The 12,621-nt window shown below is 37.0% G+C and overlaps 1 protein-coding gene across 1 annotated transcript in view; it reads right to left on the bottom strand.

The window, feature by feature from the left end:
* fras1 (Fraser extracellular matrix complex subunit 1) overlaps nt 1-12,621 on the bottom strand; it is a 303,582-nt gene that overhangs the window by 144,140 nt on the left and 146,821 nt on the right. Inside the window, 2 exon segments of the mRNA XM_028805595.2 lie at nt 2,947-3,087; nt 8,866-9,009. Coding sequence (XP_028661428.2) covers nt 2,947-3,087; nt 8,866-9,009 — 285 coding nt within the window.

The following is a 12,621-nucleotide window of genomic DNA, read 5'->3' as shown; positions in this document are numbered from 1 at the left end:
AGTGATCAAGTCTTTGTCCCAGGCCACACTCTAGGCAACAGGGAGTCTGCAACAACCTAGTGCTGACACTGAATTATAAAGAAAGGAAAGGACCATTTGCCACTGGTTTGTTGGGTGCAGGTGTCCAGTATTTAATTGATGAACAGTACATAGGTTTGTTCATCAAATTTGTCAAATGTGAGTTACGGTTGTAATGATTGTATTCTTGTTCCTAATTTTTTTTATAAATGTTTTAGAGGTCAAGGAATCTCATGGTCACATATATTTTGGTGCTTGAAAAGTTTTAATCAATACTTAACATAAGCTTTATTTTAAAGAATTGTTTGTGTATGGTTGCTATTCCATTGCTAAGCAAGATCAAACGGAAGTGTGCTGCACATAACAAAGTATAAAGGTCACTTTGTGCACTTCATGCTTGTTCTTGATAGGATTCAATCCAAACCTTAAAACTTTAATTTCTCTGATGTTCTGAAATGTTTATGGATAACCAATTCCAGCTCTGCTTTTTGACTGTGATTTAAAATGAATGGTTGGTCTCTGGTTCCATGTGTGTTTGTTAGTTTTTGAATTCTTTCCCTTTCTACTTGACTATGATTTTTGTTGCATATATTAAGCCTTGGTTATTTGTTTTTTGACTTACCTATTTCAACCTGCCACATTGCATTGCACTGATTTCGAGTCATCTCCCAATTCCTATTCTAACTAAATTCTGAGGCTGTTATGTGCAGTCAGAACAGTGGCAGGCTTTTTCAATGACTACTATCACCAAGCAATCTTGGATATGCTTGCAAAACAGTCATTAGATTGTGATTAATAATTTCTTACCCGGTCAAGGGACGTAGAATTTGCATAAAAAAGAGACCTATGCCATTCAATAAGAAAAGCATCCTTTAGTTTTAGAAGGAATTTTACTTTAGCTGAGATTTGAAGTCTGAGAGCTTCCCTCAAAAGTGTCACTTACCATGGCAAAAAAATAATACAGCAGTACCGCTTTGTGCTGCGGCTCTGACAATGACCTTTAACTTAACTCATCCAAAACCATGGAAATTGTCATCAGTTACAGAAAAAAAACTTAATTACAGTGCACTCATTTCTATAAGTGGTTCTGGAAGATTGCATCAGCAACAACCTAAAATGGATCATGAATACTAACTTCATTATCAACTAAGGCCAAAGACTATGAAAGTAAAAGTAGTACAAAATAAAACAATATCTTGTAGTATTATATTGTAAAACATTATCTTTGAGTATTTTAAAAAACATTACATTTCTATTACTATTTAGTCTGAAAAGACTTTAACTTAACAATAAACTACAATTCATTACCCATAAAGTGTCAAAGAAAACAAGTACAATCTTCCCCTTAGCAGATACTATTTATATTTAGTAGGTCATTAAGCGTGCTTTATCACCCTTCACAGAATCTCTTCACTGGTTTTACAGACCCATGTTCTATAAAACAAAAAAAATCACATCTCAAGAACTGCTTGTTGTTCCCTGCAGTAAGGCTGTCAGATTCTTTTAATTAACACATTAACAAATAAATCTTGAAATTCAGCAGATGCAATACCTGACAGTTTTAAATGTAACACTGATTGCATTTTATTGTTCTGTATTTGAGAACAATGTTACAATATTTGACTAGTGTTATATTATATACCAATGATGTACCAACAGTAATTGTCATAGAAATGAATGTGTGGCAATATCAAATTGTATAGGAATCAGTTCTATAAGTCTTCTGTATGAATTGTTTCACATGCTAATTCACTTTTTATATAGTAAGCAGCTCTGCAACCTAATGTATGTGTTAAGTGAGCTCCACATGTTAAATTCCTATTGGCCTTGGTTGCTACTTTAACAACTTTTGAAAGAAAACACAGCTGATAACCACACAATTTAAAAGAATACAAGAGAAGCAGAAGCTCCTTGAGCAAGAATACTACATGTTATATACAAGGAACGTTTCAGAGCAAGTTCAGAACTGACCTATAATGAGATGTCTGAACTTGAGTCTGTGCCCTTTAATCAAGTTAATTTTATTAGATAAAACTGCTACTTTCATTTTTAAATGACTGTAAATAGGGCAGATTAGGATATACCCTATGGTAAGTAAAATCCTTATATAAGGACTTGAATACAATTAAGATGTGGCCAGATATAGCTAATAAAATTGAATATAAGTTAATGTAATCTTAAAGAAACACAGATTAATAGGTGATATGTTAAAGAGCAAGCAAAATGTATACCAGCAGGGATACAGATAGAAGTTGGACAAGAATGAATTTTACACAGGTGTTTGGAAATACCTCATAGAGAGTACTCACATGTTTTACAGATGCTCAAGATTCCCTTCACAACATGACAAAACAAAATAAGCATGTATTTTACAATGATTTATTGAAGAATTCTACTTCACAATTACACTGACTTTTCAGCAACACAAGTGTCCCAGACAGTGTATCTGCAGGTGTCACCATGATGTATTTTGATCCTTAACATCCATCTTTGCCTTTTCTGTCTCCTAGTTGTAAATTAACAATCTCAACTCAACTGATTATGTAAAGGGAATTAAACAATATGCTTTAAGATGTATGGGTATCATTCATCTTCCCTAGGAGTAAATTTTGTTATCTTTTAATTTGTCATTAACTATGATCATGGTGTACACCATTTTGCTATACAGTATATCTATTAAAGACAAGACTTTGAGACTTCAAAGTGATTGCAAAGAAGGCCACGTAATTTGCCACATAAATCAAATTATAAGCACGGAAGGACTTTAAGTGAAAAAATACATCATGTATTGCTATTTCAGCATTTCATGACCAGAGGAGCCTACTCAAGAAGTAATGTATACTGTCAGTGAGGATAAGGAGGAAGTTTATTCAAAATTCTTCACAATAAATAAATACTGACTGAGTGTTTCAAGCAAGGTTGACTTACCTGCACACCTTCCCACACTGTTTTGGTAATAGCCAGGTGGACATTGAAATACACACTTCCCTTGATGTAGTGCTCTTCCAAGAGGGCAGCTCAGGCACTTTGGGCCATCAGGATAGCATGTCAGGCAAGACACATCACATGCTGGAGTTTAAAATAAGTAAATAAATGCAAACATACATTATATACATTAATAAAACCAATTAATAAAAAATAGTTTCATTGTCTCTGTCAGTATCAGGTAATCATTAAGGAACTGTACCTCATTTACAAATGAAGAGCAGAAACAGCAGTATCATGCAAAGCATACAATAAAGTCTTAAAGTCAATATCAAAAATGTTTTTTTACTAGGAGAAAATACGTATTGGAATATGATCACTATTTTAGTTTTCATGTTTCTGATTATTTTTAACATGGTTAATTTTTGTATTACGTTTCATTATTTAAGTTATCAGATTGCAGGGGAAAGTAAATTATTGCCTAAAAAACAACTTTCTCTTACTACCATTAAGTAAATGAAACATGTACACATGTTGTTTTTTTTGTTGTTTTTGTCCCACATTCCAAAGATGTGTTATGTGAGTTGGCAAAACTAAACAGGCCCTGTGTGAACCATACCATAGAGCGGCAATCCATTCATGTTTAATTCCCAACATTCACCCACTGCTGCCCCAGAGAGACACTAAGCCTTGTGGTGTTGAACTAGATAAATGTGCTAGGAAAGTACAGACAACTTAGATAATAAACAATCTTCAAAAGTTAGAAGCATGAATTGTCAAAAAGAACTACTACAAATAATAAAATGTCTTTGAGATCATATACTAAAATTAGTTTTTACTTTTTGTTTTAATACTACAATGTCTCATGATATAAAACCCTGAACTATAATGAATCTTGAATGTACATTGTAGGTAGGAAGTGATGGGACTGGTTTTAGTTTCTCCACCTTGTTTCAAAGCAACAGATTGTTTTTCCTTTAAATCAAAATGTCAGTTTCACTGATGATAAAAAAAATCAGGAGTGGTCTCCCCTAGACTTTCTTGTATAGTCAGATATGGGGATGGAGATTTGAGGAGTAAATCAGAAGACAATGATTATATTTTTATATTATGCATATTAAAGAACCCAGCCACAGGGGAAGCACAAATCAGTGTGTTTCTTCATGCCAGTCCCAAGCCCGGATAAATGGGAAGGGTTATGTCAGGAAGGGCATCCTGGGTAAAATTTTGCCAAATCAATATGCGGACAACAATACAAACTTCCATACTGGATCGGTTGAGCCCCGGGTTAACAACGACCGCCACCAGTACTGTTAGTCAACAGGGTGCTGGCGGAAATTGGGCTACTTCTGGCCGAAGATGAAGGAGAAGAAGAGGGGGGAGACGTGTCCTAAGGCAGGAGGAGAGGAGGAACGTAAAGAGAGTGGAACTGAGGGTAGGAACTTTGAATGTTGGCAGTATGACTGGTAAGGGTAGAGAGTTAGCCGATATGATGGAGAGAAGGAAGGTTGCGTGCAAGAGACTAAATGGAAGGGGAGTAAGGCCAGGTGGATCGGAGGTGGATTCAAATTGTTCTATCATTTAGTGGATAGGAGGAGAAATGGAGTAGGGGTTATTCTGAAGGAACAGTATGTCAAGAATATTCTGGAGGTGAAAAGAGTGTCAAACAGAGTAATGATTATGAAGCTGGGAATTGGAGGTATGATGATGAATGCTGTTTGTGCATATGCACCGTAAGTTGGGTGTGCAATGGATGAGAAAGAAGATTTTTGGAGTGAGTTGAATGAAGTGATGAACAGTGTACCCAAGGGGCAGAAAGTGGTGATTGGAGCGGATTTCAATGGACACATTGGTGAAGGGAACAGTGGCGACAAGGAGATGATGGGTAGGTATGGTGTCAAGGAGAGGAATGAAGGTCAGAGGATAGTGGATTTTGCAAAAAGGATGGACATGGCTGTGGTGAATACGTATTTTAAGAAGAGGGAGGAACATAGGGTGACGTACAAGACTGGAGGAAAATGCACACAGGTAGATTACATCCTATGCAGAAGAGTCAATCTGAAGGAGATTGAAGACTGCAAAGTAGTGGCAGGGGAAAGTGTAGCTAAGCAGCATAGGATGGTGGTCTGTAGGATGATGTTGGAGATGAAGAAGAAGAGAGTGAGGGCAGAGCCAAGGATCAAATGGTGGAAGTTGAAAAAGGAAGACTGCAAGGTTGAGTTTAGGGAGAAGGTGAGACACGCACTTGGTAGTAGTGAAGAATTACCAGACAGTTGGGAAACTACAGCAGATGTAGTAAAGGTGACAGCAAGAAGGGTGCTTGGCGTGACATCTGGACAGAGGAAAGAGGAATAGGAAACCTGGTGGTGAATGGGGAAGTACAGGAGAGTATACAGAGGAAGAGGATGGCAAAGAAGAAGTGGTATAGTCAGAGAGATGCAAAAAGTAGACAAGAGTACAAGCAGATAAGACGCAAGGCGAAGAGAGAGGTGGGGAAGGCTAAAGAAAAAGCGTATGATGAGTTGTATGAGAGGTTGGACAATAAGGAGGGAGAAAAGGACCTGTACCGATTGGCTAGACAGAGGGACCAGCTGGGAAAGATGTGCAGCAGGTTAGGGTGATAAAGGATACACATGGAAACATATTCACAAGCGAGGAGAGTGTGTTGAGCAGATGGAAAGAGTGCTTTGAGAGGTTTATGAATGAAGAGAACGAGAGAGAGAAGAGGTTGGATGATGTGGAGATAGTGAATCAGGAAGTGCAATGGATTAGCAAGGAGGAAGTAAGGACAGCTATGAAGAGGATGAAGAATGGAAAAGCCTTTGGTCCAGATGAAGTACCTGTGGAAGCATGGAGGTGTTTAGGAGAGATGGCAATGGAGTTTTTAACCAGATTGTTTAATGGAATCTTGGAAAGTGAGAGGATGCCTGAGGAGTGGAGAAGAAGTGTACTGGTGCTGATATTTAAGAATAAGGGGGGTGTGCAGGACTGTAGTAACTACAGGGGAATAAAATTGATGAGCCACAGCATGAAGTTATGGGAAAAAGTAGTGGAAGCTAGAAGAAAGTGAGGAAGAAGTGAGGTGATGATTAGTGAGCAGCAGTATGGTTTCATGCCAAGTGAGAGCACCACAGATGCGATATTTGCTCTGAGGGTGTTGATGGAGAAGTATAGAGAAGGCCAGAAGGAGTTGCATTGTGTCTTAGTGACACCAGCTATGTTATATGGATTGGAGACAGTGGCACTGACCAGAAAGCAGGAGACACAGCTGGAGGTGGAAGAGTTAAAGATGCTAAGATTTGCATTGGGTGTGACGAGGATGGACAGGATTAGAAATGAGTACATTAGAGGTTCAGCTCAAGTTGGACGGTTTGGAGACAAAGTCAGAGAGGCGAGATTGCACTGGTTTGGACATGTGCAGAGGAGAGGTGCTGAGTATATTGGGAGAAGGATGCTAAGGATAGAGCTGCCAGGCAAGAGAAAAAGAGGAAGGCCTAAGAGAAAGTTTATGGATATGGTGAGAGAGGACATGCAGGTGATGGTGTAACAGAACAAGATGCAGAGGACAGAAAGATATGGAAGAAGATGATCCGCTGTGGCAACCCCTAATGGGAGCAGTTGAAAGAAGAAGAAGATTATGTACATTAAAGAACCACCAACAACAAATCAAATCAAATTAATAATATACTGAACAATTTTCATAAAAGTAAAGTAAATCGGACTCTGCAGCTGCATGAATAAAAGATAAAGTATCACTTCCGGTTAACGGAAATAGCGCAAAAGTTGACAGAAATCTATGTTTTGTACATAATACTTGTATGCAAAATTTGGTTGAGCTAAGCAAAAGCATACTCAAAGTATTGTGTTTACATACACACACACACACACACACACACACAGACAGACAGACACACAGACATAATTCCAAAAATGGTATTTTCACACTCGGGGAGGTCTAAAACATTGAGATTCATCAAAATTTCTAAATGGAATTTTTGGAGGATTCTAATACTTTCCCTATACAGTAATCCCTCCTCCATCGCGGGGGTTGCGTTCCAGAGCCACCCGCGAAATAAGAAAATCTGCGAAGTAGAAACCATATGTTTATATGGTTATTTTTATATTGTCATGCTTGGGTCACAGATTTGCGCAGAAACACAGGAGGTTGTAGAGAGACAGGAACATTATTCAAACACTGCAAACAAACATTTGTCTCTTTTTCAAAAGTTTAAACTGTGCTCCATGACAAGACAGAGATGACAGTTCTGTCTCACAATTAAAAGAATGCAAACATATCTTCCTTTTCAAAGGAGTGCGTGTCAGGAACAGAGAGGAAAGCAAACAAATCAATAGGGCTGTTTGGCTTTTAAGTATGCGAAGCACCGCCGGTGCAAAGCTGTTGAAGGCGGCAGCTCACACCCCCTCCATCAGGAGCAGGGAGAGAGAGAGAGAGAGAGAGACAGAGAAAAACAAACAGTGAAAAATCAATACGTGCCCTTTGAGCTTTTAAGTATGCGAAGCACCGTGCAGCATGTCGCTTCACGAAGCAGCTGCACACAGAAGGTAGCAACGTGAAGATAATCTTTCAGCATTTTTAGACGAGCGTCCGTATCGTCTAGGTGTGCGAACAGCCCCCCTGCTCACACCCCCTACATCAGGATCAGAGAAAGTCAGCGCAAGAGAGACAGAGAAAAGTAAGTTGGGTAGCTTCTCAGCCATCTGCCAATAGCGTCCCTTGTATGAAATCAACTGGGCAAACCAACTGAGGAAGCATGTACCAGAAATTAAAAGACCCATTGTCCTCAGAAATCCACGAACCAGCAAAAAATCCGTGATATATATTTAAATATGCTTACAGATAAAATCCGCGATAGAGTGAAGCCGCAAAAGGCGAAGCGCGATATAGCGAGGGATCACTGTACTGTACTTCGTATACAAGAAAGTCAGGGAGGTCTAAAACGTCAAGATTCATCAAAATCTCAACAGTGAATCTTTGCACGATTACAATACTTTCCCTATACTTCGTATAGGAGACCAGTAAAAAGATATTCCAAACCACAGTGGAACCATTTGTAGTACAGAGGAAATGCCTTTGTATTAAATAACATGTTGAAGTACTAAAAAGATGTATTGCCTATGACAAATTACTGTTACATTAAATTCAGAAAATGCAAGTTAAGCAGGTCTCTTACCGGTCTATATTAACAGACAGTTACATCAACTTGCATTTTGCCCACTCTTGATTTAATGGTACTTATGATTCTTAGTGCAAATTTTTATGAAAGATTTAAAGAGCCAATCTGTCCTGGATCTTCTATGTGGCAATGTAATTTTCCAGTTTAAAACGTCTTCCTCTACGGACATAAAACATACTTTAAAGTAGCTCACACACTAAATTCAGTATGATGTACGGTAGCTTTGTCGTCCAAGACTGCTTGAATTTAAGTTTAATGGAAGTGAAACTATTGGAAATCTACCATTTTACTCTTTAATGTCTTCTTTAAGAAAATTCAACAAAGTTTAGTCCATTTGGATAATATTGAGAATGGATGACCACTTGTTAGTCCTCAAAAACAAAATTGTGCAAAGGGCCCCTAAAAATAACATATGTAGTCAGTCACACTAGTAATCAGTCTTTAAGCTAGAGTAACAGAATTAAAGTGCATATTTCAAAAATAAAAACAAAAAAACAAAAGTAGCCTCAGCTATGTTAATCCAGATATGGAAGTAGCTTAGTTTCTTTGGCCCAGTTATTCTAGTCATTGCCACACAAGTTCTTAAATGTAAATTTAAGATGTAAATTAAAAGCAGTTTCAGATGGAAAATCAATTATTTGGAAAAATAAATTGTTAATTTTCCAAACACTGGCATTATTTGTATTGATTTCTACAAAAAGTAAATTACAGTGAGGTCTGGACTAACCAAAACAGATTCCCTGGGTGGAGTAGAACTTTGGGCCACAGTCTGTAACACATGATCCACCTTTAAGGTAATGTAATGGATGTACACAAGACAAACAGTCTTTCTCTGAAGGACCACTGCAGGATAAGCAGGATTCATAGCAAGCTGTGAAAACAGTAAAAAATAAAAGAGTTAAACTGCAACACATTATAAACATGTTCACGACCCGACCCATAGTAATCGCGGGCCACCTTAAATTCCTTCACACCTCTACATTGGCGTCTTTTGTTTTGTAAATGTATCGATCGGCACAAGCAGCAAGCAAGTCCAAATATCAAATAAACACTTTCACAAAAGGTACACATATAACAAAACATGCGCGCTTTTATTCAAGAATATAACCAAAGGAATAGAAATCTGGTTAGAGTACAATGCTGACACGACCGCTTGGGAGGTGCAGCGGTAAGAACTGCTGACTCATAATCAAAAGGTTGCTGGCTGGATTCTGGGTGCTTCTTAGAATTACTGTTTTGGGTAGTAAGCTGCTCTTATTGTTACTATTATAGAATAAAAACATACATTTGATATGAGTCTGTAACAGCCGGTAAAAATTTACGGTACTTGTAAAGGTTAGTGTTTTTTTTTTTTTTTATTCAGTTTTATTCTCTCAATCACATTCAGGCTCCCCCCAATCTGACACTGCTGTTTTCAAATAAAGACGCGCTATAACAGAGGTGAACTCAGATGTGGATGAGGTTTCTACATCTGAGAAAGAGAACAGAAGCCCTCCCCGCAAGAAACGTCCACTCACATATAAGTACAACGCAGCTCCACCAGGTATAAAGGCGAAACATGTTTGGAGGTCAGTCATCCTGCTAGTGAATCTGACAAATGCATGTTCTTCAAAATAGCAGAGCATGCCGAGCGCGCCAAGGTATCGTGCAAAGTTCTGTTTGTGATGGTCTTTATATGAAAACATTTATAGGTTACTTATATAAACGCTTGTTTACCTATTTACCTTTATTTATTTACTTATCTTCCTATAGCGTAAAGTCAAAGTAGACTGCAGAGCTTCCTGTGTTTGAGTGACATAGGCATGCTGACAAAGTACATGTGCAATATTACTTCAGTACACGTTTCAGGAGTTGAGTTTCAGGACCGTTCTGTTTGGAGTTTTAAAACTATTTTTGTGTTTCATTGGTCTAGATACAACAATAAATAAAAACACAAAAATTAATTTCTGAAATTACAGTATTTGTCACTGCACAATGAGTATGAATGTGCTTAAGTGTGCAATAAGGCCCTTTGTCTAGAGTATGTTTTGACTGATATCAGACATGAGTTGTAAAATTAATATTTGAGATATATCCACAATTCAGTCTTTATTGTTTTACACAAATAAGCCTTATTAGCTTGGAGGCCTTGTCATAATTTTAATATTTTTGTGATTCATCAATATCAATCAGAATACACTGCATAAGCAATAAAAACTGCAGAAAAATGATAGCTGTTTAGAGCTGCTCCATACACAGAAATACCAGAGCACATTCCAAATGCAACATGGTATTCCATCTCAAGGAGACAGAAATCTATTCTCGTAAAGGATCAGGAAACGAGATGTAAACAAAACCCATGCCACAATCATTAACTGGAACTGAAGCCTATCTTTCGTTTAGCCAAAGGACAAATCCAAAACCAAAGTCAAGAATTCAGAAAGAAAAAAATATTTTAACTAGTAACAACAACAAACTGAAGAAAAGATCATCAATGATTTGTGTGGGTTTTTTTTTTTATTCATTCAAGAATAGTGTGGAATTGCTTGTGCTGACCTTTATACAATCACATAGTTGACATCACATGTCATATAGGGAACTGGAAGACATCATCATGGCAACAAACTACGTAATTGTATAAAAGATTCTGTCTCCCAGGATCAAACCAAAATGGCATTTCAGAATAGTAGAAAAATAAATATTTTAATGGAGAAAGATAAAAAAACAAGGTCAAAAAATACATCGTCTAAGGTGGAAAACCTCTCAATGAGCATAAACATTGACCCAAATGACCACAGAAAATTAATGAAAAATTAACAACAGGCGAGAATCATGACACATGGAGGTCTACCATGCACTAAACACAAAGCAGACTACAATTATATAGTGATCAAGCAGTACTGTATTATCAACTCTCAGACCCTTTTTATTTTTGCCTAGTTCATATGCATTTTAGTACTCCATCCTATTAATGAGTAACTACTGACAAGATTTATGACAAATCAAAGATGGATCTAAACCTATAAAAATACAGCAAAAAAGGGCTTTCATACATGTATTACGCATATCTTCCATAGTTTTTATCCAGGGAAGAAAAGAAACAGAGTGCTTTTTATTAGCATCAATAATTAAATTCTCAAATCACTACTTTGGTTTCACATGTGTTCCATGTTCTCCAGCACTTTGTTTTAATTTATTTAATAATTATTTAATAACAAAAATCACTTTCTGCTACAATCATAAATTTAATTATAAATCAACCGTGAAATTAGCAATATTAAATGTGACTAGACTTTAACAAAACATTTTATCACAGAAACAAAATAAAAATGTGAAACCATGAAGAGTATTTCTACAATAAAATACCCCAACACTATATATACATATATTCTCAAACAGGTCTGACAAAATGAAATACCATTTGTGCCAAACTGAAATAAAATGGCAAATATTAAATAATCACACAAAAATGTGCACAGACACTTATAAATGTTTCATTAAATTGTGCAAAAATGCACAATTAAATAAATGTTATTATGAAATAAGAAAATGAGAAAAAAGTCGTAATCCCGGGCCACCTTAAATTCTGTCGCAAGTCCTCATCAGCGTCTTTATTTTGCAAATGTGTCGATCAGCACTGGTAGCAGGCAGCCTGCTCACTCATCCCCCCACTGACGCACCAGAAGTCAACTCAGACGCTGAAGTCTCTTTATCTGGCAGTGAGGTGTTTGAAATTGTATAAGTTGAATAATATATTGCACTTTGGAATATATACATTTCATGTGTGTTCAGTGTCTGGGTAAATGTAGGATGACAGGAAATGCAAGGCAAGAAATGTTGAACATAACTAAAACAGAAAATCTCTCATCTTACTGTAATAATGACAAAATGCCAATGTGAAGTGTATAATGTGTGAAGACTGAAGTCTAAATATCAAATAAACATTTTCACAAAAGGTATAACAAAACAAGTACGCTTTTATTCAAGAATATAACCAAAGATAATGAAATCATTAATTTTGCACGGTGCTGTCAAGGAGTAAAAACCCAGGCCCAAATATTTGCAGGCATGCCTGCTTGGCTGGTGCAGAGGTAAGAACTGCTGTTTTGTAATCAAGAGGTTGTGAGCTTGAGTCCGGGTTATTCCCAGACATTTACTACTGTCTCTTTAAAGCGCTATGTATTTCAGAATGGCTTCTTCCATGAAGGTTTCTACACTTGTTAATCAAGACAAAGACCACTAGGCTGAACCTGTACCTATTGTTTAATACTTTGCTGCTTATTACTTTTCCCTGATTGTACGTGATGGAATACCAAAGATAGCACTACTTACCTTTCAGTTGGCAAAGATATGGAGGCAATTAGTAGTTGAGATAGTTAGCTTTGCAGACAAAATAGAGAAGATTTAACACATTATACTATTTTGAGAAAACTAACAATATATTGTAAATGCTCCAGACAGATATGCGCTCTTCAAAATGTTGATGAAGAAGTTGATAGTAGTT

Source organism: Erpetoichthys calabaricus, chromosome 7 (genome assembly GCF_900747795.2).
Source record: "Erpetoichthys calabaricus chromosome 7, fErpCal1.3, whole genome shotgun sequence".
NCBI classification, from domain to species: Eukaryota; Metazoa; Chordata; class Cladistia; order Polypteriformes; family Polypteridae; genus Erpetoichthys; species Erpetoichthys calabaricus.
The sequence above is the reverse complement of the archived record's forward strand: the minus strand, read 5'-3'. Positions and strand labels throughout refer to the sequence as shown.